This window comes from Eumetopias jubatus, unplaced genomic scaffold, assembly GCF_037043125.1.
Source record: "Eumetopias jubatus isolate StellerSeaLion01/CBP00866 unplaced genomic scaffold, mEumJub1_p1.0 scaffold_9, whole genome shotgun sequence".
In the NCBI taxonomy this organism is placed as follows: Eukaryota; Metazoa; Chordata; class Mammalia; order Carnivora; family Otariidae; genus Eumetopias; species Eumetopias jubatus.
The window spans coordinates 41,027,360-41,054,242 of NW_028274815.1; the positions used below are offsets into that span (position 1 = coordinate 41,027,360).

At 37.8% G+C, this 26,883-nt stretch overlaps 1 protein-coding gene across 2 annotated transcripts in view; it reads right to left on the reverse strand.

Annotated features, from left to right (window-relative positions):
• DNAH6 (dynein axonemal heavy chain 6) overlaps positions 1–26,883 on the reverse strand; it is a 213,209-nt gene that overhangs the window by 180,020 nt on the left and 6,306 nt on the right. The window contains exons 2-4 of one of the 2 annotated variants that reach the window (XM_088026190.1): positions 22,829–23,002; positions 18,941–19,194; positions 2,805–3,072 (exon numbers count right to left, since the gene is read on the reverse strand). In XM_088026190.1, coding sequence (XP_087882316.1) covers positions 2,805–3,072; positions 18,941–19,194; positions 22,829–23,002 — 696 coding nt within the window. Of the gene's footprint in view, positions 1–2,804; positions 3,073–18,940; positions 19,201–22,828; positions 23,003–26,883 lie in introns of both variants that reach the window. The other variant, XM_028122448.2, reaches the window with a different exon arrangement.

The following is a 26,883-nucleotide window of genomic DNA, read 5'->3' on the forward strand; positions in this document are numbered from 1 at the left end:
ATTCATGTGGAAATTCAAGGGGCCCAGAAGACGTACACTCCCAATTTTAAACTTAAAATGCAGATCATCAAAATTAAGAACTTTTGTGCTTCAAAGGATACCATCAAGAAAGTGAAAAGACAACCCACTAAGTGGGAGAAAATTTTTGCAAATCATATAACTGATAAGGGACTTGTATCCAGAATATATAAATAACTCCTACAATTCAATAGTAAAATGAAAATAACTCAATTAAGAAATGGGTGAAGTATCTGAATATACAGTTCCCCAGATAAGGGAGTATCCAAGAAATACACACACACACACACCATACTAATAGAATCAGTAATAAATTCTGCAAGAGTTCAGAAAACAGGCTCCATATACAAATGGTCAATAGGCACATGAAAAGATGCTCAACATCATTAGCCATTAGGGAAAGATAAATCAAAACCACAATGAGATACCACTTCACAAGCAGTAGGAATGACTATAATGAAAAAGATATAATGGTGAAAACAGAGACAAACCAAAGTCCTCATTTGCTTTTGGTGGGAATTTAAAATCGTGCAGTAGCTTTGGAAAATTGTTTTGTAGGTCCTCAAAAGGTTAAACATAGAGTTACTGGTGACTCAGCAATTCTACTCTTAGGCATATGCCCAAGAGAAATGAAAATATATATCCAGACAAAACCTTGTACACAAATGTTCATAGCAGTGTTAGCCAAAAAGTGGAAGCAATCCAAATATCCATCAATAATAGATGGGTGGATACATAAAATATGTATACCCATACAGTGGCATATTATTTGCCAATAAAAAGAAATGCTATGCTATAACATAGATGAGTGTTGAAAACATTATGCTAAGTGAAAAAAGCCAGCCACAAAGAACCACATATTGTACAGTTCCATTTATATGAGATGTACAGAATAGGTCAATAAAGATGAAAAGTAGATTAGTGGTTGCCTCGAGCTGGGGAGGGGATTGGGAGGAGTTCGGGAGAAATGTAGAGTGATCAATAATGGGTAATAGGGTTTCTTTTTGGAGTGATGAAAATGTTCTAAAATTGACTGTGGTGATGGTTAATCAATTCTATGAATATAATAAAACCACTGAATGGTATACTTTTAATGGGTGAATCATACAGTACATTAATTATATTTCAATAAAGTTGTTAAAAGGAAACATTGGCACAGGTGCCAATAAGGTTTGTTACTAAAAAAAATCATGAAAAGAAATATTTCGAGGATAGCTCCACATTTGTCCCTTCCACCTTGTCTAGGCCAATCAGCCCTCCTAATTAACTAATTGTAAATACAAGAGTAGTGGTAAGTGTGTGGGTAATTATAGCATCTAATAGATATTTAAACCAACACAATGGGTCTGTTATTTAGGTCAATATAAGTTTAAATGGATGAGAACTTTATAGTCTGCTAGGGCTACATTTAAGAGAAGATCTTGTCAAGGTCAAAGCACTGTTGGTATGAATGGTGGACTGAGAGAAGGACAGACTCAGCACAGAAGAGAACAAGCCTTAAGGATCAATAGAGGTAATCTCAGAGATGAATACAGGAAGAACTATTTTATATAATTAGTAATAAATTTATGACATGTATAGTGCCCAAGACATGGTGAAAGATAAAAGGTAGTAAAAAGGTAGTAAAATAGGTTCAAATGATTGATGGATCCTTAAAGAAATTAGAGGTCTAGAAGTTGAGTTTGATACCAAGGACTAGAATGTTTTCTACAACGCAAAAGTTTTGATGAGATGGATGACCTGAGATAGTACCTCTCATACATTTGTTTTTGCACTAATATCTATGTTAGCCCTATTCCTTTAATGTTCCTTTATTGTGTGACTGACATCTTGATAATCATCTTTCAGATTAACATATGAAAGTGGAACAAATAAGCAGTAAAAAGCAAACTTGAGGCTTCTGATTTGAGAGGGTGGTGACTCGGTGTCATAGAAATAGACAGCTAAGGATCATGACAGTAATGGTGATTCTGGTTCATTCCCAGGGGCCAGGTAGAAAACTTGTAATGCAAGTTGAAATTCAGTGAGTGGGTAAAGATTTAAAATATAGCCACACACCGTTTAACAGATCTTTTTCCATGATTACCCCATCCTGCAAAGTAAATATTAAAATTTTCCTTTCTGTCTGAATCCATGGTAGAGGGAAGCATACGTTACATTGGGAGGTACTGGCCCATGAAAACAAGCCCCCAGATTATTTTGGACCATAGAGTCCAGAGTCACTCAAAGACGAGAGGAGGTAATAAGGGTTGCCAGCCCACTCTGCTCAAGAGGATATACCATTTTCCTAATCTACAACAAAGGGGGCCATGAATCCAAACCTCTGAGGCTGCTTCTAACTGAAGGGGACCTGTGCAACTCTCTTCTTATAATTTTGCATTCTGCAAACCTAGTTAAAATGTGAAAACACTGCTCCACTACCATGACAAGACAGAACGACCAGACAGAAAGAAAATTGTGAATTCTCTTAAAAAGATGAAATATTCTATTTCAAGGACAGTCTATACCAATACCTGTAACAGATTCACGTCTTGTTTTTCTGTAATTCTTTTAAAGTATGATTAATAGGGGCACCTGGGTGGCTCAGTCAGTTAAGCGGCTGCCTTCGGCTCAGGTCATGATCCCAGAGTCTTGGGATCGAGTCCCGCATCGGGCTCCCTGCTCTGCGGGAAGCCTGCTTCTCCTTCTCCCACTCCGCCTCCTTGTGTTCCCTCTCTCACTGTCTCTCTCTCTGTCAAATAAGTAAATAAAATCTTAAAAAAGAAATATGATTAATAAATACATACATTATTAACAATGAACAGATTTTTTTGTAGAGATTTTCGACATCCACTGATTTTCTTGGAACGGACATTCTTCTTCCACACGTTAAAAGCCTTCCATTTCCGGAAAAGTGCAAATATGGGAATCTTAGTGAGTTCTCTGTGATATAGATATTCCTGTTCCCATCGATCAATTTCGATATATTCAATGTCCTCAGTATAAATGTGCGTTACTGCTTTTTTGCTAATAGTATAGTAGTCATTTTTATTGATGTTTTCATAACTTACAACTCTATGAACAAATAAAAATTGAGTCAAGTGAATAAAAGTATTCAATACAAAATTAAGCAATTGCATTACTTTTGTGTTCTAAAGAGATAAAGCATTTCTGAAAAAACAAATATTATTTAATATTTTTAAAAAATTCTAACAAATTATTTTTAGATTGAATACTCAAGCAATGAAGGGAGAAGATGCTTTTAAAAAAATAGTTGGACTTGTTTTAGGTCTTAAAGATTTCACAACCTTGGCAATATGCTTGACAATTTCTGTTACATAGTTTTTACAGAAACAAGTCAATTACAGATTTTTAAAACCTAAGAGCCCTATATGAAAGCCACCTGAAAATAAGTTTTTATTATTAGCTCTCTAGAAACTATTCAATAATAATAGTGTAAAAGAGTTTTACACTACCCAGTATTGAGAGAATTATGAGAAAGAACAAAGCAAGAAAAGATGAATTAGATAAGAATCGAATCAAGACCCAGATTAGGTGGGGGGAAAATGCCCAATTTATCACAGAACAAAATAATTATTGTTGAGACACTGTTTATTTCAAGATATTCCTCTTTCAGCTGTCATCAAGGGCATTCCTCAACCTTCGGCATAACAGAAACATATCAAATAAGGAAGAAAATTAAGAGAGATAAAGACAGGAGTAAAGATAGGAGAAGGAAACGAAGTAATGAGAATAGAAAGGGCTGATACTCTAAAATTTCTTAAAACAAGAACTTGCCTACAGGCACAAAGGTATTTTTTTTCCCGTAATTTTAGCTATAACATTAAAATACTGGATGCAACTTAAATATTCAATAATACAACTCTGAAACATATTGTGATATAGCAAGTTACTAAAATATATTTTAAAATTTAGGAAAATAAAATTTATAAAGATTCTCTGGTACTTTAGAATAATAAGATAATGGTTAACTGCAAAAACAAAACCCCAAATTGTTTTTATGTTAAAACTATGCAAAAATTATATGTACTAACAAAGATTAGACGGGAACACTCCAGTGAAAATCAACTGTTTCCCTTGTCTATGTTCTCTCCTGATCCTTAGCTCTGCATTTTGAACCTAGAGTTCATGGCCCTTTAATGTAGCCTTCAGGTCACCTGTGAAATCCCTGAAATTGTTGCATGTATACACAATTTGTATATATACAAATTTATGTACATATGTATGATAACTTTTTCAGGAATTGGAACAAGATTCTTATATGTTCTGGGTCTGTTAATCAAAAAACTAAAAACCACTGGAATAAATCACTTTTAGTTTTTAATTTCTATTTTTGTTTAATAAAACTGAGTAAGAAAAATATTTTTATAATTAGGGCATACAGGACCAGAATGAAAAAAAGCAAAAACCAAACCCCCAAGCCAAGACCTGTTCATGTGAACACAGAAGGAGGGCCTGGGGTGCTGATGGTGTGTTGGAGAGGAAGAGTATGGAAGGTTGCTCTGCAATTTAAGTTCTGTTACAGAAAAAGATCAACTTGCTCAGCTTTTACCTAATTCCATTGACTCTTTGTTTGTGTTCTAATTAACATTTCATATCAGAACTGTCTGGGAAAATGCCAGGTATTACATGTTGCAGGTGAGGTAAATGGAAAACATTTTTTTCCTTTTTTCTTTGCCTATAGCTGAAGCTATAATTAGGACATGCTTGGGGTGATTCTCTACAAAATGTGAAATTTTAACTTGTCTCTGAAACTATAGTCAACTTCAGATGTTTCATTAATATCAGTTATCAAACCAACCTAGAGACAAATCAAGCAGTTCACCATGGCCTTGGTGCATGTCTAGAAAACTTGCTCTGCATTGGTCTATCTGCTACTAAAGACCCTTCAGGAAGGTGGCAGATGAGGCCCATGATGTTGAATTCTAACTTAATCAGTACTCAGGGCCACTTAGAAATCTTTTTTATTTACAGTTTACTATCTAAGATCCTCATTCTCGAGCCCCTAAACCTTTTCCTCCACTACACATTTCTACTCTGCATAGAACAAAAGAACACATTCTAGTCTTTTTCAAATACTGGATTCCCAGCATCAAAATCATCTGGGGTGCTTATTAAGAATCTAGATTTCTGGGGTGCCTGGGTGGCTCATTCGTTAAGTGTCTGCCTTCGGCTCAGGTCATGATCCCGGGGTCCTGGGATCGAGCCCCACATCGGGCTCCCTGCTTAGCGGGAAGCCTGCTTCTCTCTCTCCCTCACTTGTGTTCCCTCTCGCGCTGTGTCTCTCTCTGTCAAATAAATAAATAAAATCTTTTAAAAAAAAGTCTAGATTTCTGGGTCCAACACAGAATCAGAATCTGTATGTATGAGACTCAAGATTCTAGTTCAAAAGCTCCCTGGATGATTCTGATACACAGTCATGTTTGTGAACCACTGAACTTTATTCAAAAACAAGGTGGTCACAAGGTGAGCTCTCTCTTCACTTGAAAATCATCACATTTGTGTGCTCCCACCTCAGCCCCTGAGTGTATCTCATGGTTTCCTCCCGAGAGAGAGAGGTTTCACCCCACATTTTTCTAACCCTCCTGGCTTTGGGTTACTTTTTCTCTGCATCTAAAAATGTGCAGAACTTTTCTTTAACTTGTAGAAAGCTTCCATTTGTAGAATGCTTTTTCTTGACCCTGCAGCCCATTTAACTTAAAATCCCAAGTATTCTTTTTTCTCTTAAACTTCCTATACAATGGTGTGTATTGGTTAGTCATATCCCTCCCATCCATTCCTTCCTAAAGTTTCCAAAAACCGATCTTTTTTCTCATAACTCTAACAAAATTATTCTCTCACAGATGGGCCAGGGACTTCCTTCAAGCCCAATTCTGTTGGTAGATATAAGGGGCAGCAGGGGTCAGGGAAAGCTTTGCAAAAATTAAGAGGGCCTATGCACAGTTCTCTGTAATCCTATCCTTAGACTTTCCAGTTCATTACTGAGAGGGTTACTCCTCAAATACACTCCTTGGGCCTCTGTGCTTCACTCCACACACTCTGCCTCCGACCACGCATCCATTTCAGGAGTTGATCCACCACCACACCTCACCTATGCTGAGAACTGCCTAGTCAGCACTGCTTGGCATCCAAGATTCAGCCTTAAACTTCGACTGCTTCTTGGGTAGTTGCTTTGGATTTTTCTCTCATCAAAGCCTTTCTTTGAGGAAATAATACAAAAATTTACTTTGAGACTTAAAAAGAGAACTTCATTTGTTCAAGTGCTGTACTATAAAATTCCTACTTTGCTGATAAACTAGATGGCTTTATGATCTAATCAACTTAACAGATCCTTAGTTAACTAATCAGGACGAGATGAACATCTTGAAAAAGATTACATTTTACTATGTTTTACTGGAAAAAAAATACCTGGAGTGTATTCTTGCTCTTCAATGTAGAACCAGGTCAACTCATTTTACTGTAGAACCTGTATCTATCCATCTAAAATGAAACTTGGACTCCAAGGCTTCTATGAACTTCAAAAGCATGTATGTCTTATTTGAGAGAATCATATGGAATAAGGGAATTACACAGCTCTGTGGTAGGTCATAAATTGTCCTGTTATTGTTTGTCTTGGTTATAACTCAGACTGTACCTACAACGGTTCTAAAAAATGTTAATTTCTCCTCCTAGAATTCCTTGATTTTCCAAAACAATATCTCGATGTGAGTTATTATTTAAAACAAGAGCTCTATCTGTTGTTACACCTTACAGTGACTGAAAATGCTGTTCATCTTTAAACCAGTCTACCAAGACTAATAGTGCAGAAACATGATTTGTCTCCTAATCAAGAACTTTAAATAGCCTCCTACTGCTTATATCATCAAATCCAAATTATTCTGCCAGGTGTTTGGGCACTCTCCTCTTGTTTTATATTAGTTCCTTCTTTGTCTCACAAATTGCCCTTTTTCATCAGGCTGATTTATCATATCCACCTTAGGCCATGTTTAAATGCATACATATGTCTTTGTTCACCCTGTTCTCTCTTCCTATCTCTTTCAAGTTTCTGATTTCTATAAGCAAAAAAGTAATTACCTGCTTTAAGGTAGTGAGATGTATTAGATAAGTTCATATGGCCCTATGCAAATCTAAGTTCTCTTATTATTTTCATAATTACAGAGTTTTAATTGTTATGATTTGAGCATATTTATTGGGTGAAGGTAAGCAAGCAACTGCCTGGAAAGAAATTAGCCATTTCCTATGTTCTGCAATTATAAACCTCAATTTATTTGATGGTCAATATCATGAATCAGTAGGGGTTTATATCTAACCTAAACGAGAGAAGAGAAATGGTTTACTTGGCTTCTGATTAACCAGAAATGATAAAATATCTGATAAGGAACTCCTTCTTACCTAGAAAATTAAACAAAAGTATAACTAAGAAGAAACTTCCAAATTTCTGTAATAAGAGTGTTCTAGAGCCAAAGGTTCTCAGTGTTATGGTCCCTGGAACAACAGAATCAGTATCACATGGGAATTGCAATTTCCCAGGCTATCTTCCCCACCTACTGAATCAGAAACTCCAGAGGTTTAACACTCTGTTTTAACAAGTCATGTAGGGCTTGCTTAGAACCCCAAGTCCATGGTGTGCAATACTGAGCTGAATATTGAAATCATCTGATGAGTTTTAAAGAAATACTGTTGCTCAAGCTCCACCACAAATCAATTAAATAATGTCCTGGAGTAGGGCCTGGATGATTCTCATTAGTAGCCAAGGCTGAGAACCACTCTTCTAGGTTCTTCAGATTTTTGTATGAAATGAAATTATTACCCATTAAATTGTCATAGCTCCAGAACAATGCCAGGGCATGTGTGTGTGTGTGTTTGAAGGAAGGGTAAGGAGACAATATGAAGCTGAGCTTTTTGATGAGCCCAGGTGAGAATATGAGGGGCCTTTAATGTTTCTATGTGCTGATTGAAATTTGACTCATCAGATTTATTTATTTTTATTTATTTGACAGAGAGAGAGACAGAGCAGGGGTTGCTGCAGAGGGAGAGGGAGAAGCAGGCTCCCCATTGAGCAGGTAGCATGACTTGGGGCACAATCCCAGTACCCCAGGATCACAACCTGAGCTGAAGGCAGACGTCTCACTGACTGAGCCACCCAGGTGCCCTGTGACTCATCAGATTTAAATTTCTTCAGGGACTAGCCCAAGAAAACTGTCATTGTGTTAGGCAACCTGGCAAGATTTCTGATAACGTGGCTTCAAAATGATCTGTTATCATAGCACATATATACCTCACTATAAAGTTTTTGTAATTATGACTTCATACAGAAACCACAGTGCTGCCATTTGAGTTTTCTCTTCTAGGCCACTAAACAGGTAATCTCCCTGAAAGGGCAGGATAGCTTTAGTTTGAATTTTAAAGCTTCCTTAAAAAAGTACTTTTAACATAATAGGCTTAGGAACCATCTGAGAACCAACTTGATCACTTAGAAAGTAATACAGCCTGAGCCACGCACAGATGATTATATGGTCCTCACGTAACTATGTTTCAGAGTTCTAATCACCGCATATATCCCTCACGAAATAGTTCATTGGCTCCATAGGACAGAAATGCGTAATTAGCATTATTTACGTCAATCCCGGCACTACTGACATTTTGAGCTAGGTAACTCTTTGTTGTGTGAGGTTGTCCTGTGCACTGTCAGCTGGTTAGCAGCTTCCCTTGCCTTTTCCCACCTGATACCAGTAGCACCATCCTCTCTAGTTATGACAACCAAAAATTCCTGCAGACACCCCCAAATGTCTCCTGGGCAGCTGCAGTGGCGGGGTGGGGGGGGCAAAATCTCCCAGGTTGAGAACCAGTGATTTAATGTTTCTTAATTTCACATGATCACAGAGTAATTTTTTTTTAACCATCTACCTATTATTACCACTTATATATAATGTTCCTGGAAATACACATTGGGAAACACTATGTCCTCTTTCTTGGCTTTCTATGGACCCTAAAACTGCTCAGAATTTGGGGAGGACTCTGCCATACATTCTGACATATCCACTAAATTCTAATGGCTTTAAAATTGACATTCCACAGAGGATAGAATCATAGAGTTGACAGGTGGGAGTAGCAGACATTATCTTGAACTTCTATCTACAAATCATAAAACAATACCAAATACCACAGTCCTTCATACATCTATACCTCAATCTCCTCACCTTTCAACTGTAGAGAGCGCCCTTCTAATAACACTGATGTACGGGAAGCACTCAGTACAGCCTAGCACAGCATGTGTGATGAAAATGACAGAAGCAGTTGTCATTATGAAGGTGAGTACATCGGGCATAGTGTGTGAGAGGCTGGGTTCTAAAGTCCAAGTACACGGGTTTGAATCCCAGCCCCACAATTAACTAGCTGTCTCAACTTGGTCAAGTTACTTAACTCTGCCTCAGTTTCATCATTTGCAAAATGAATATATTAATATTGGCTACCTTATAGAGTTGCTATGAGGATTAAATACATAGGAAGAATCGAGAATGTTTGGGATTTGCTAAGAGTTGGTATTTGTAGTAACGTGTTGCAGTATTCATCCATCACATTGTAAAAGTATGGGTACCATTATGGCCTTATAGAAGCACCTACAGTTCCTTATCAATGTGATCAAGTTTATATTTCAATGACCAAAATAAAAAATAGCAAAATATAAACATATATAAATATGTTTGAGAGGTTTTACAGATATGGAAAAAAAGCCCACATCTACGAGGGAGGGAACTGTCAGACACCAACAGTGGCCCCCTTTACATGAGCATGAAAAAGAAATACTTAAATATTGCCCCACCAGGGGATCTTCTTAGCTTCAACTAAATGTTCAGGTTAATAAAACTTTCATAGGCTATATTTGGCACCCCTCTACTTAGGGCATAGGATAGGAACTACTTGTTGCCATCAGGCTAGTATCAGACTTTCCTTTTCTGTGGAACTACTTGCAGAAATCTATCAGCTACCCAGGTGCTCCCATCTCCTTAGACAACAACTCAGATGGGAGGAGATGAGACCCACATTGGGTGGGTGTGGAAGCCGCCCTGGCTTAAAAGCCTCATTGTCCACAGGAGCCAGTATCTCTTGTAATAACTCTTGAAGCATAGATTTCAGGATTCCTGCAAGAGACATGCCTAGAAAAAGAGCTGCTACACTACAGGAAGTCCAAAGCTATGGCTCCCCATCAGGTATTTAGAATTTATTTATTAAAAAAAAAATTTATTTATTTGAGAGAGAGAGGGGGATTGAGAGAGAGCGAGAGAGAGAGCACAGGGGAGAGGCAGAGGAAGAGAGAATCTTGAACAGACTCCCACTGAGCACAGAGCCAAACGCGGGACTTGATCTCACGACCCAAAATCATGACCTGAGCCGAAACCAAGAGTCAGATGCTTAACCAACTGAGCCACCCAGGCACCTCAAGTTTATTTCTTTATTTAAGATTTTATTTATTTATTTGACAGAGAGAGACACAGCAAGAGACGGAACACAAGCAGGGGGAGTGGGAGAGGGAGAAGCAGGCTTCCCGCGGAGCAGGGAGCCCGGCGTGAGGCTCGATCCCAGGACCCTGGGATCATGACCTGAGCCGAAGGCAGACGCTTAAGAACTGAGCCACCCAGGTGCCCCTCAAGTTTATTTTTTTAAAGGTATGTTTGTTTATTTATATAGAGAGTGTGCACACACACATGAGCGGGGGGGTGGGGCCAAGGGAGAAGGACAGAGAGAATCTCAAGCTGACTCCCCGCTGAGTGGGAGGCTCTATCTCTAGACCCTGAGACCATGACCTGAGCCAAAACCAAGAGTCAGACACTTAACCAAATGAACCACCTAGGTGCCCCTAGAATTCATTTTTAGTCTCTCCCAATGCATACATAATTAAAAATCAGGGGTCATTTTTATCATAAGCAACATTGCCTAGAAATAATGGACATTCTACTCTTATGGGGGTACCAATAAAACAGAGTTTCATAGTTAACTAAGATCAGAATCTCACGCAGAGAAAATTACTCTACAGTCCTCTAGAGCAATGCTTCTCAAACTACATATTCTAACATACCCATACAATGGTAATATTCTATAAGGCACACTGGTGAAAACATTAATTATAAGTTCTTTATATTATAATAAGAAAAATAACACACAAGGTATTCAGGGAAATATTCAATACTGAATTTGATAAAACTTCCAAATAAAGCATAGCTCATAAGCAACCACAGCTGGGACCATAACTTTTTTGAAGTAGCCACCTGAATTTCTAATCAAGACATGATGAATGGTCTCTTCAAATTCTTGACAGTCAACACTACTGAGAAACTTTGTTTATAGAAATAGGAGACAACAGATGGCAGATGATTTATTGCTTTGTCTCTTGTGGTTGCAAACTCTCTTTTCCATTACCCAGAATTTGGATAATTCGTTCTCTTGAAATTGTGAACCAAAGGTACCACCATTCTTTAATTCTAATAGCTTTCCCTTTTCTCCCTTTGATAAATGCAGTGTTGAAATTTCTTGTGAAATGCAAATTGATTTAAAATCCAAACATTTCCAGGGGTGCCTGGGTGGCTCAGTTGTTAAGTGTCTGCCTTTGGCTCGGGTCATGATCCCAGGGTACTGGGATTGAGCCCTACCTCCGGCTCCTGGCTCTGCGGGGAGCCTGCTTCTCCCTCTGCCTCTCCCCCTGCTCGTGATCTCTCTCTCTCTCTCTCTCTCTTTCTCTCTCTCTGTATCTCTGTGTCTCAAATGAATAAATAAAATCTTTAAAAAAAATAAAAAAATAAAATCCAAACATTTCCATATCAAGTATTTTAGAAACAATGGTGAAGATTTCTCTGGAACACAGATTACTCTGTTTGACTGAATTTTTCTTTAGGTTTAAATCCATTGCAATCACTAAAAGTCACTATAGAAGCATTTTAAATATCATTTTTCCAAAGCTGAATTCCAAGATGTTCTGAATTCTTAATCTTTGTCAGTACGTGTTGACACATTTTCAGGGAGGCCCCATAATTTTTTATCAAGTTCATTCAGGTGCTCAAATGTCAATTAAGTAATCCAGTTGTAAAATCAAGAACTATCCACTAAATCTGCACAGTTAAATTATTTGCAAAATATTTTCTAATTCTTGACTAAAGTTTTCCTTTGGATCACCAAGGTACTTAAATCTGAAACAACAAAAAATGGCATTCTCATATTTTTTTTCTTATGTCTTGGACTTCATTGTAGTCGCAATTTTGATAATATTTAATTTGGAATTCATAACCACAGGGAACCATTTACATATGGGCATTCCTTTGCAAATAAAATTATGTATTACTTGAATGTAGGATTGTCAGAATAAACTCTAGATGTAATATATATTTTTAAGAAGTATTTCCAGGGCGCCTGGGTGGCTCAGTTGGTTAAGCGACTGCCTTCGGCTCAGGTCATGATCCTGGAGTCCCTGGATCGAGTCCCGCATCGGGCTCCCTGCTCAGCAGGGAGTCTGCTTCTCCCTCTGACCCTACCCCCATCTCATGTGCTTTCTCTGTCTCTCAAATAAATAAATAAAATCTTTAAAGAAAAAAAAAGAAGTATTTCCATAATGTCTCATTTGCCTTAAATGTTTCATTGCCAGTAGGGTTTTTTTTTCCCCTCCTCAAAACAAAGTTCTTCCAAACATTTCACTTCTGTGATTGTACATAGTGCTGTTATCTAGCAGTTACTACTAACTACAGGTTTATCAATATTCAATAAAACTCATTTTCTGCAATAAAATTTTAATAATGTCCTGGTGTGTGTTAAGCTCTGTTATCTGACATGTTGATCTAGTAGTAGTATTTTTTTTAAAGTCAGGTTTATTTAGGTACAATGTACATAGAGTAAAATTCTCTTTTTTTTTCTTTTTCTTTCCTTCCTTAATGTCCATCACTCAGTTACCCCATCCACTAGTGGCACTATTGATAGATTTCCTTTGCTTTTCTGGTAACAAATAGAATGAAAAAATGTCCACATAGGCTATTAAAATTGCAATTCTGCAATAGTGAGTTTTTCTCACATCAGATATTGTGTTCTTGCATTCCTACCTTCTTAAGCTTATTGATGAGATGTTAATCTAAAAACAGAATTTGGTTTCATATTTTGTTCTTTAATATGCCTTAAAAAGTTTCAAATCCTTTTCTGGGTACAGTGGATATCTTTTGGTAAGGTGTTGATATAGCTTGCTTGGAACTACTGATTCATTTGATAACATTTCCATATAAATGAGATATTTAGGCAAAGGACACGAACATTACTGTGATTCACAAATCCAAGTCTGAGATAGTTCTAATTATGTTGCCTAATTTATAATCTTTTTCCTTTTTGCCACTGTGTTTATCTTATAGTTCTAGTAATTTTCTAGCGTTAGTAATAAACTGTCAAAGAAGACATAAATAAATGGAAAGATGCCCATGGACTGGAAGAATTAATATTATTAAAATGCTCATGGATTGGAAGAATTAATATTACTGAAATGTCCATACTACTCAAAGCATTATACTGACTCAGTACAATCCCTATTAAAATTCCAAAGGCAGGGACGCCTGGATGGCTCAGCCAGTTAAGCATCTGCCTTCATCTCGGGTCGTGGTCCCAGGGTCCTGGGATTGAGTCCCGCATCTGGCTCCTTGCTCAGTGGGGAGCCTACTTCTCCCTCTGTCTGCAGCTCCCCCTGCTTGTGCTCTCTTTCCTTCTGTCTCTGACAAATAAATAAATAAAATCTTAAAAAAAAAAAAATTCCAAAGGCACTTTCCACAGAAATAGAACAAACAATACAAATAAAATTTGTAAGAAACTGCAAGAGAATCCAGGTAGCCCCAGCAATCTGAGACAGAACAAAGCTGGAGATATCATGCTCCCTGATTTCAAATGATATTACAAAGCTAAACTAATCAAACCTGTATAGTATTGGCATTAAAGCAGACACACAGACCAAGAGAACAGAATAAGGAGTCCAGAGATAAACCCCTGTATATATGGTCAATTATTTTATGACAAAGGAGCCAAGAATATATAATGGGGAAAGAACAGTGTGTTCAATAAATGGTACTGGGAAAACTGGACAGCCACATGCAAAAGGATGAAACTGGACCACCATCTAACACCATACACAAAACTAAATCAAAATGGATTAAAGACTTGAACACAAAACCTGAAACCATAAAACTGCTAGAAGAAAACATAGGTGGTAAACTCCTTGAGATTGGCTTTGGTGATGATTTCTTAGATTTGACACCAAAAGCACAGACAACAAAAGCTAAAATAAACAAGCAGGACTACATCAAATTAAAGAGCTTCTCCACAGGGAAAGAAATCATCAAAATGAAATCTACTGAAAGGGAAAAGATATTTGCAAATCATATATCTGATAAAGGATTAATATCCAAAATATATAAGGAACTCATATAACTCAATAACAAAAAACTAAACAATCCAATTAGAAAATGGGCAGAGGATCTGTATAGATATTTTTCCAAAGAAGACATACAGATAGACAATAGGCACATGAAAATATGGTCAACACCACTAATCACCAGGGAAATGCAAACCAAACCATAATGAGATATCATTTGACCTGTCACAATGGCTCTTACCAAAAAGACAAGAAATAATAGGTATTGGCAAGGATGTGGAGAAAAGGGAACCCTCTTACACTGTTGGTAGGAATGTAAATTGGTACAAGTACTAAGGAAAACAGTATGAAGTTCCCTCAAAAAAATAAAAAAATAGAGCTACCACATGACCTAGCAATTCCACTATTTGGGGTATCTATCTGAAGAAAACAAAAACACTAATTCAAAAAGATATATGTGCCCCTATGTTAACTGCAGCATTACTTAATAATAGCCAAGATATGAAAGCAACCCCGAGTGTCCATTAAAGAAGATAAAGATGTGATATATATATATACATATATGTGTGTGTATATATATATATATATGTGATATATATATATCTCACACAGTCAATGAAATCTTGCTACTTGGCAACAACATGGATGGACCATGAGGGCAAGTAACTTAAACATTTTGTAACTCATTTGTAAAACAGAGATAATAATTGTATCTATCTTATAGTGTTTTGTGAGGATTAAATGAGTTAATATATATAAATACTTTGCCTAGAACATAGTAAACACCAATAAATCATTTTTTATGATATGTAAAATACGGGGATTCACTTTGGTGTGCACTCATACAACTCTCTAGCCAACAGTGTTCCCCCATACCTCATGGCTACCCTTCAATTCCAGTCACTCTTGTTCAAGGTCTAAGTCCTAACAAAACAGGATTGTTTTGTCTTGATCAATTCCATTCTCTGTTCTCTGTGCTCTTCATGATCTCCCTAGTTCCTGACCCTTTACCTAGTTTCCTTTTTACTCACACCAGAGTTGACCAGAGTCCCCACTATGCCCACTTGCTGGGCAAGATAACCGGCAGCATATAGCTGTGTACTCACTCAGGTTGATATTCCAACATATTTAGACATCTCCTTAAAGCTTATTCCTGACAAAATTGTTATGCCTAACACATAGCACTGAGTTGATATTTTAGAATAGAGTTGATAAAAAGAACTATTTTCTCACCTAAAGGAATTGTGTTAAACATTGTAGAACTGCACATCTGATGTATTTTGCTACACTTGAAAAATATGCAAAGGCATTATATTTTTTCACATTACTTTTAAAAGGAGTTTAGTTTAACATGTTTTCATCTCGTTGACCCAATATTTCCTATTTTTAACTTCCAATTTAGCTGATTCAAAGTTTGTGCCACCCAAACGATTGTCTTTTCATAAGGTTTCTGGTATTTGGAGTTCAGGCCAGGGAGGAAAAATTAACATCAACTTTAACACATAGGGCGCCTGGGTGGCTCAGTCGTTGGGCGTCTGCCTTCGGCTCAGGTCATGATCTCAGGGTCCTGGGATCAAGTCCCGCATCGGGCTCCTTGCTCTGCGGGAAGCCTGCTTCTCCCTCTCCCACTCCCCCTGCTTGTGTTCCTGCTCTCGCTGTCTCTCTCTCTGTCAAATAAATAAATAAAATCTTTAAAAAAAAAAAAAAACTTTAACACATAAAAAAATAAAATATGATTCCAACTCTGCCTTCTTAAGTGAGACTTGCGTATTCCCATCAAGCATCACGACTATCAGTCCAAAGTAGTATAAAACATCAACTCAGTTCCCTGAGTAGAGTGCTCATCAGTCTAGACATACCATTAATTTCTTGAATTGGACAAAAGCAGTTTCCATATTCATCTTTCATACTTTGTCTTGTGCTAGTAAAAAGATGAAAATCATTTTACATTTGGCAAAATTTGACTCCTCTCATAATGGGGAATGAATTATCACAAATGGCACTTCTTGATATCTGGGTTATTAGGTGATTTTTTTAAATAAGAGAAAGCTATGAAAACATTTCATATATTAATCAAGAAGTATTAAAAATCAGCAAATAGACCATTTTTGCTGATCAGTCACCATTTAAGATCTATAATCTCTTCTCCAAAAACTTATAAAGAACTACTAAGGCAGTGGTGGGGATGACAATTCTAACATTTTTTTTTTTTACAACAAAGGGCTTTATAGTCTATTGTATGTTAATTCTCCATCTTAAAAAAAAAACAAAAAACGTCACTCAACCCCAATTCTTTCATCTACCACCTCACTTCTCTTCTATTTTTGGCATCCCACAATTAGTAGGTCCAAACCCAAACTCTTTTTTTCCCAACAAATCTGTTCCATCCAATCTTTTGTGTCTCAGATAATAGCAACTCTTCTTGCTCAGCCAGCGGATCATTAAAGTCATCCTAGATTCCTCTCTGGTTGTCCACCTTACATATAGGCCATAAAAACATCCTGTTGGCTTGACCCTCAAATTACTTCCCACTTCTCATCACCTCCACCTGGTTCATCTCTCACTTCAATAATTATAGCCTTCAAATTGGTCTTACTGTTTCAACCCTTGCTTCTCAAAAGTCGTATCTCTACACAGCAATCAGAGCAGTCCTTTTCAAAATGTAACTCAGATCATAACACTTCTCTGCTTGAAGTCTGTCCCTGGTTCTCCACTTTTCTCAGAGTAAAAGCTAATGTTCATACAATGGCTGGCAAGCCCCTTCATTATCTGTTCCCTAGCTCTCATTCACTCTACTGTGGTCACACGAGCCTTCCCTTTTCTTCTTGACTATGCCAGGTAGGCTCCTGCCTTGGGATATATGTATTCACTTTCCTGCTCTCTGGAATGCTCTTTCTCCCACCAGCACATCATTCACTCCTTCTCTTTCCAGTCCTTATTCAAATGGCAGCTTGTCAATGAGGTCTACCCTGACATCCAGTTAATTCACAACTTCTAGCCCCAGAACTCCCAATCTTCTTTGCTTACTCTTTTTTCTCTAATACTTATCACCATCTAGCTTCTCTGTAATTTACTCAGATACTGTTTATTATTGTCTCCTCCTGCTAAAATGTAAGCTCCATGAGGGCAACAATTTTGATCTGGATGGTTCAATAATGTATCTCTAGTACCTAGAACAGTTCATGCTACAGAGTGGGTAATCAGTACATTTTGCAGAAGGATTGGACTCTTATAAGCATCTCTGTTCTTTCTTCAAATTATTTCTCACTCTAATTAAGCTCTTTCAGATTTATAATAAATCTACCATTTAAAAATTTGATTAAAATGTTATTCTTCTCTCCCTCTTTTTGCCAGTAGGAGAGCTGTCCTCAGTGTTACCTGACTCAGTCAAAACTACAGTGCTGCATAAGGGACAGTAAAAGCATTCTTAAGGAGTTCTTTTTTCTTTCCATGCAGCAGAGAATGGGAATTTGGTGGTAAAGCTAAACCCCTATCACCTTCCCAGGAAAGACTGTCTCAACAGCTGTTGTCCACCCAACTAAACAACAATGGGGGAAAGCCAGTATCATCTTTAAATTCTACTGATTATTGTGCTGAATTTTAAAGCAATTCATAGGGGCACCTGGGTGGTGCAGTCAGTTAAGCATCTGCCCTGGGCTCAGGTCATGATCCCAGCGTCCTAGGATGGGGCTCTGTGTCACTCCCTGCTCAGCGGGGAGCCTGCTTCTCCCTCTCCTCCCCACTCATGCTCTCTCTCACTATCTCTGTCGCTATCTCTCTCAAATAAAATCTTTAAAAAAAAAGCAATTTACAGACTCACATTTGTATGATTCTTCTAACTATTTCAGAAACAAATGTGTTTAGTAATAATAAAGAGTATATGTGAGTGTGTGTTATTAATCTATAGAAATACCTTAAGCTATCAATCTCCTTTTATTTCTAGATTGCATTTTTAATCTTTAAATTTTTATTGTTATGTTAATCACCATACATTAGATCATTAGTTTTTGATGTAGTGTTCCATGATTCATTGTTTGTGCATAACACCCAGTGCTCCATGCAGAACGTGCCCTCTTGGATACACATCACCAGGCTTACCCATCCCCCCACCTCCCGATATCAAGCTCCTTTTATTTCTAAAAAAAAATCTTATCTCTACTAAGGAAAGTTGAAATAGTATGTAAAGCAAATCATGTACCTACTTTTTATACATTGCCATCTTTTTTTTTTCTCAGGAATCACAAAATATCAAAATTATCTTTGGAATACTGATTAAAAATAGATGGCATTATATAATATAAACATAGAAGAAGCAAAACAGTGCACTACTCTGTAATATAATGTCTACAAGTAAAGGAAAGCTAAATGGAAAAAATAAATAACATTGTTGTGAGTAAGATTCATTTGTCATCAGATGATAACCAAAATTGTATTTGACATTTATCATTAATGCCCAGTCAATTATGGATAACATTCACAATCTTAACTGAAACTTTTACTGTTGAATACACTGTTTTATAAAAGAGAACTCACTTGAGATTATATGTATCATATTCAGTGGAAGACCTTGGCACTGCAGGGATCATATAAAGAAATCCAAGATGTTCATTTTCACGTATTATTTTAATGATTTGCAAGGGATTATGAATGTTGGCTTTAATGACTTCTTCCCGGTCATGGAAAGTGTACTTAGGGTATGCTGAGGAGCTAGTCCCATAGAGACCTCTTCTTCCAATACCGGTACGCGACAGTTTAGGAGAGGGAGCGAACATCTCGGTAGAGGGCCGCTGGATCTAAACAAAGTCAATTTTTAAAAATATGAGTTTTTGCAAAAAAACAAAGTATAAAAAAATGACAAAGTATTAACCTCAAGCACTAGTTACCATACTGCTTGAGATGTTTAGGTTCAAAGGTAAACATTTTTGAACAGAAAAATTCAAATTATTTTAAGGCAGGGATATATTCCTTCCCAGTCTTCCTTATCCGGGGTCCATCCCCTTTCCCAAACCCCCCAGCATCTCCCATTGTCACCCTCTCTCCTTTAACTCTGTGTTTATTACATCAAAATACTACCAGCTCTACGGGGTTCTCAGGAGCCCAGCATTCTTCCTGCTCAGTTGCTTTGCATCTATCTTGACTGTGGCCTCTCCCCTCAACCCCCTCACCTAGTTCTGAGGACCTTAATGCTTTTCAGTGAGTGACATCTTAAACAGCTGTTATCAGAGCTCATAATAAACTTCTTTTTAGTGAAGGTAAGGGGTGGTTACATTGAGTATCGGGGATCATTATATAATAATAGCCTTGGAGAAGCATTCATGTAGACCAGTGCTTCTCACATTTAAACGTGCATGTGAATTACCTAGGTGTCCTCTTAAAATGCAGATTCTGTCTGTCAGTCTGGGGTGGAGCCTGAGATCCCGCATTTCTAACCTGCTCGCAGGAGCTGCGGATGCTGTGGACCGCCACTGGAGCACCAAAGCTAAGTCCCTGCCATGTTCACACACTTGAACTTTGCTCTAATCCCCCAGTTCCACTGTCTGTGCTCTCAGTGCCATTCACACTCCTTTGTTTCTCCCCAGCAAACTCCAGGGCAGCATCATACACACTTCCTTCTCCTGAGGAGGTTGATAATGATGTTTCAGGAAATTTGACACTAACTCCCAACAGTCATCACCTGGTCTCACCAGCAGAAGGGCAACTGGCATTAAGACAAAAGAATCACTATTGCAGACCTGCTTTGTTGAATAACTGATGTAAATATATGAATGATATCTTTATTGGCTGTTAGCATAACTAACAGAGGCTGCCATTTCTCTTTCTTTCTTTCTTTCTTTCTTTCTTTCTTTCTTTCTTTCTTTCTTTCTCTCTCTCTCTCTCTCTCTCTCTCTCTCTCTCTCTCTCTCTCTCTCTCCCTCTCTCTTTTTCTTTCATTTCTTTGACAAAGAGAATAAGAGAGCACAAGTAGGGGGAGCGGCAGAGGGAGACGGAGAAGCAGGCTCCCCGTTGAGGACTTGATCCTGAGGGGCTTGATCCAAGGACACCAGATCATGACCTGAGCCGAAGGCAGACACTTAACCAACTGAGCCACCCAGGCGCCCCGGGGGTTGCCATTTCTATGAGAGACTGATTACCACAAGCTCTGTGGAACAACGTCCCCAGGAAGTTTGTATTCACAGATCCCATCATTCTCCATCTCTCATTAAATAGACCCTGGTGAATAGGAGTTTCAGACAAAAATCCTAGAAAGTTTAGAGCCAAAGAAAATACATCTTTGAACTCAAAAGATACAATGTGCTTTTTTCACTTAATGGTCAGGGACAGCAGCAACAAAACTGTTTTCTTATGTAAAAGAAGAGGCCAAGCCAGATACCCCTAAGCCATAGAAAATACACATTGTCTTGTCTCAATGTTTCAACAAGGGCTGTAGTCAACTTTAATATTTTTATGGGATTAGAGTATTAATATTTTAACAGAAAATGCATGTATTTTCTTTATTATATCCTTCAAAAAGTTTTACTGCCTTCTAAGTACAAGATTTCTTCAACAATAGGCCTATATATTTTCATCTGAATACTTATTTCCAGTTATGTAACTCAGTGCAAAGATGTAATTCAATTTAAGCAGTCACATAAGTTCAGATTTTGTGGGGTGGGTGGTGGGAGTGGTGGAAAGAGAATGAAGGAAGTATGTATGTACGGATTTAAAGATTTTATTTATTTGAGAGAGAGAGAGCGTGTGCGCTCGAGCAGTTGCACGAGTGCGGGGCGGGGCAGAGGGAGAGGGAGAAGCAGGCTCCCCGCTGAGCAGGGAGCCTGATGCGGGGCTCGATCCCAGGACCCCGAGGTCATGACCTGAGCCGAAGGCAGAGCTTAACCGACTGAGCCACCCGGGTGCCCCAGGAAGCATTTATTAATAAAGTATAGAACACCTGTAGTGTTCTCTATGATGGATGTCCAGTCCAATTTTTTAAGTCAATCTTCCTTAATTACCAGAAGCAATGCCTCCAACTGCCTTCTTTTATCTCCCAAGGAATCCTCACTGGTACATTTCCATTCTAAACTCATTCTGAGAAATCAATATCCCCCTAAAATGACCCTCTTCTTAGAATAAACACCCTCCTCCTTTTATATGGAACATCCCTTTTCTTCTACATTTCCCTTTAACCCCTAACTCTTACTGAATTCTTCACTTAGTTATAGCTACAACCAGGCATAACACACAATTTAACATTCCCTTTTAGCCCCCTCCCTTCATCCCAGATGTGCACAATTTCATTCCTCTCCTTTAAATTCAAGATCATGATGCCCACTTTATACCAAATAAACTAATTTATGGGCAATCAGAACTTTCTTGGCCCTACTTAAGATAGTTTGTTCTCCTTTCCTATTTCACAGAAACGAAATTAACTGAGGCTTTATAATTTCATACAATTGAGCATGTAATATTCTTTGAGGGTGATCTCACCCACATCCACAGTGAGCCTCTTTCCAGCCAGCTTCTCAAACCCACCACTCTCCCACCTGATCTGCCTTATTAACTGTCCATTCATTCCTCCCAGCCTAGTGCCAGTCCCTACAGTGGCATTTCCTCCACTGACCCTTCCCCTCACCACCAGGTGCAAGCATTCCCTTCTGTTCAGTTCGCCACAGTTTTGTACCTTAAATGACCAACGGAGAGCTCTGATTGCACCCCACTGAGTTTGAGGCTCACTTGTCCATCTACCCACCATTAGATTCTGCCGTCTTCAAAGATGGAGCCTGTCTTCATCTCTTCCTCTCTAGTACCCTAGCCCAAAGCCTGAAAGACACTAGCATTGAAATCTTTAACAGGTCTCAAAGGATCCTCTCAGGAGAAAGCTCAGAAAATTCTCAGCTCTACTGTCATTTTTATTGTGAGTTGTGTCCACATTTTCTCCCACTTCTATTTCTCTGTTTAATTATCTACAGGTATTTATAGAAAGTCGTGCTCTGGGGATTTCTCCCCAGAGCTACTGTTCACTTATTCCTTTCAAGGCAACTTCCCACTCTACAGCTCACCAATTACAGAAGTTGTTTTTCTAGCTGGTTTAGTTTCTATTTTATTGCCCTTCACCAAGGTCTTCAAAGACTGTCATTCTGGGTAATAATGATGAAAATTTCATAAAAGGTAAAATAAAATTCAAAACACTATTAAGTCTTCTTTTAATATGCAAGAGAAGATCAGAGGGCACTGAATAGATGCTGTAAGTTTTCCTTTATGCTTTTCCTCTACTGCCTAAAATTTCCTGGAATGAGAACTGAGAAGACGGTATTCCCCAAATACATTGTGTAACCTGATAGAGAAAAATTTTGCAACTATTCTCATGAGTTAAAAGCATGTTAGCAGTGCTACAGGAAACTAAAATTAAAGTGAAAGGCTCAATTAAGTATTTTAACAGTATACCTGTTTTTTCTTCACCACATGAACTTGCTGTTCAGGAAACTGAATAGATACTTTGGCAGAACTTCTTTCCTCTCTTCTTGGAGGTTTTATGATTCCAGAAGTGACTAACTGAAGTCGGTTCTGCTCATATATGTATTCTGGCCTCTTATGATCTTGGTAGACTTTTAGCACTGGCTTTGGGGAATAAAAAAACATATTAATCTTTTTAATATTAACATGAATTTGTCTTATTCTTCACTTTGGACTCTATTCCTGTTGGAAATTGATCTCCCTGGACTAATTTCCTATTGAAGTCACAATCAGTGTGGTAGTTATCATCATGGATTGGCCATGGTCCATCACTAGACTAAGACTTTTCTATTTGGTTTCTATTAATTCTGTCCCTTAATTACCAGTGCGTACTTCTAGGAGTAAGGTTCTGACAGAAAAGGCTCAGAAGCATGAAATCACATATCCAGTAATTGTGCATTACAAACCCCTACCACTCATTACACAGTTATTGTGGGAAGGACTGTACAATCCTTGCACTCTACCCAAAAGCCATTAATCAATTCCCATAGCCATAACTGATCGAAGAGCCAGAAGAAATTGTGGCAAAAATAAATAAATAAATAAATAATAGGAGAAACTGTGGCATTATATTAGGCTGATCAAATTTCAGATTAAGGCAATAAAATCCAGCATTCAACATGATACACTAATGCAAGGAATTCACGATAATGGCTTTAAGTTTCTAAGCATTATGATTTTAGCATGATAGCTAATCTCTTACAACTGGAGTGAGAAAAAAAAGCTTGAGAATAAGCATAGGAATCAGCTGTTAAGCTTTCAAGTGTGTGTAAATTACATTTGGTTTTGGCTAAAAATCCCTCTTGAGCCACTCACTGAAGAAAGGAAAAACACACAGATGGGGGCGGGAGGATCTCAGGTACATGACAGTGTGGAAAAGGAACACAGACCAGAATCACGGGGTACGAAGGGGTAGGAAAGCTTCTGCACAGCAAGAGAAACCAACAGCAAAATGAGAAGGCAATCCACCAAGTGGCAGAAAGTATTTGCAAATCATACAGTGATAGGGGATTAAGACCCAAAATATATAGAGAACACATACAACTCAATAGCAAAAACAAAATAATCCAATTTAAAAATGGTCAGAGGATCTGTATAGACATTTTTTCCAAAGAAGACATACAGATGGCCAGCAAGTATATGAAAAAGATGCTCAACATCACTGATCATCAGAGAAATGCAAATCCAAACCATGAGATACCACTTCACACCTGTTAGAATGGCAAGTATCAAAAACGCAAGAAACAGGGCGCCTGGGTGGCTCAGATGGTTAAGCGTCTGCCTTCGGCTCAGGTCATGATCCCAGGGTCCTGGGATTGAGTCTCGCATCGGGCTCCCTGCTCCTTGGGAGCCTGCTTCTCCCTCTGCTTGTCTCTCTCTCTCCCTCTGTCTCTCATGAATAAATAAATAAAATCTTAAAAAAAAAAAAGGCAAGAAACAAGTGTTTGTGAGAATGTGGAGAAAGGGGAACCCCCATCAATATTTGATATCACAATTTATATCTTTTTATCTTGTGTATTCACAACAAAGTAGCGCAGCTATATTTTTACTACTTTTGTCTTTTAACCTTTAACTAGTTTTGGGCGCCTGGGTGGCTCAGTTGGTTAAGCGACTGCCTTCGGCTCAGGTCATGATCCTGGAGTCCCGGGATCGAGTCACACATTGGGCTCCCTGCTCAGCAGGGAGTCTGCTTCTCCCTCTGACCCTCTTCCCTCTCGTGCTTTCTATCTCTCATTCTCTCTCTCTCTCTCAAATAAATAAATAAAATCTTAAAAAAAAACCTTTAACTAGTTTTATAAATAAGTGATTAATCCACCACCTTCACATCAGATTATTCTGAATTTTACTATATATTCACCTTTACCAATGAGATTTATACTTTCATGTTTTCCTGTTACTAATTATAGTGCCTTTTCATTTCAGCTTCAAGAAGTCCCTTACAGGGGCGCCTGGGTGGCTCAGTCGGTTAAGCATCTGCCTTCGGCTCAGGTCATGGTCCCACGGTCCTGGGATCGAGCCCCACATCGGGCTCCCTGCTCAGCGGGAAGCCTGCTTCTCCCTCTCCCACTCCCCTTGCTTGTGTTCCCTCTCTCGCTGTGTCTCTCTCTGTCAAATGAATAAATAAAATCTTGGGTGCCTGGGTGGCTCAGTTGGTTAAGCGACTGCCTTCAGCTCAGGTCATGATCCTGGAGTCCCGGGATCGAGTCCCGCATCGGGCTCCCTGCTCAGCAGGGAGTCTGCCTGTCCCTCTGACCTCCTTCCCTCTCATGCTCTCTCTCTACCATTCTCTCTCTCTCTCTCAATAAATAAATAAAAATCTTTAATAAATAAATAAAATCTTTAAAAAAAAAGTCCCTTACAATTTACTTTTAAATAACAAAGCAACAAGCAAATATGTATATATAGAAAGAGAAAGAAAGGAAATATGGCAAAACACTAACAATTTTTAAATCTAGGTAGATAGTATATAAGTATTCATTTTACTTTTATATCAACTTTTCTGTATATTTGAAACTCTTTATAGTAAAACGTTGGGAGAAATTGATTTTTTCAAATAAACTGGCAAAAATACAAAAAATTAGATAGATTCACATAAACCATAATAGTGATCATCTCCAAGCAAGGAGAAAGGGCATTGAGACTAAAATGGGGTACAAAAGGTATTTGAAATTTATTTGTAACATTCCTTTAAAAATAGATATTGAATCAAACTAAGCAAAATTCAACATTATTAACTTGGGATACACATACTTGTTTACTATACTTCTTTTTGTATCTTTTTGTATATTTGAAAATTTTCATAATAATAAAATAGAAACAGAGAAACACTTCTTAATATAACCTATTTAGCAAAATCAGCAGCAAACCTCAATCACCCTAAATAGTAAAAACCTAAAGCCATTATGAAAATCAAGAACAAGATCGCTATTTTCACTACCAACTTCATTTTTCAATTCTCAAATGGAAGCATCTAGAACAGGGGTCAGTAAACTTTTTCTGTAAAGGATCAGACAGTATATATGTTAGGTTTTGTGGGCCAGATGGTCTCTGTCAGAACTTCTCTACCATTGCAGCACCAAAGCAGCCTTAGACGATACGAAAATAAATGGATATCACTGTGATCCAATTAAACATTATTTACAAAAACAGGTTATAGGACTGGATTTGACCCATGGGCCATAGTGACTCCTAATCTAAAAAATAAAGTAACTGGTGTAAACACTAGGAAAGAAAGACAAAATTTTCTATCAATGATATTTATTATATACATTAAAAATAAAAGCCTAACTACTGAAGTAATTATAAGGATTTAGAAGAATATTGCTGAGGTTTCTGGTTACAAAGTAAACAGACAAAATCCATTTGCTTTTCTCTGTATTAAAAATAAACAGAAACTGGATCACAATAAAAATCTAAGGTTGAAATATTTAAGAATTTAACAAGAAACATAGGACCTTATTATAGCAAACTATAAAATCTCACAGAGAATGAAAAACAAAACATGCAAAAGTATAAGGAAATGCCAAATGCTAATTGTGGGAAAAATCACACGCTCATCTCCATATATGTCAAAAAGGCATTTGATAAAATTAAACTATTTTTGATAAAAATCTATTTGATTTTGTTAAAGCTTGTTTGTTTGTTTATGTAATCTCTGCACCCAAGGCAGAGCTTGAACTTAACGACCCTGAGATCAAGAGTCCCAAGCTCTTCTGACTGAGCCAGCTAGGTGCCCCTATTTATGATTTTTTTAATAAAAATCTATTTTTGATAAAAACATTAATCAAGAAAGGATAGATACTTCCTTAAAAATCTCAAAGGCTAATATCATGCTTAAAGGGGGAACACTTAGAAATATTCCTACTGGGTGCCTGGGTGGCTCAGATGGTTGAGCATCTGCCTTCAGCTCAGGTCATGATCCCGGAGTCCTGGGATTGAGTCCCGCATCGGGCTCCCTGCTCCTTGGGAGCCTGCTTCTCCCTCTG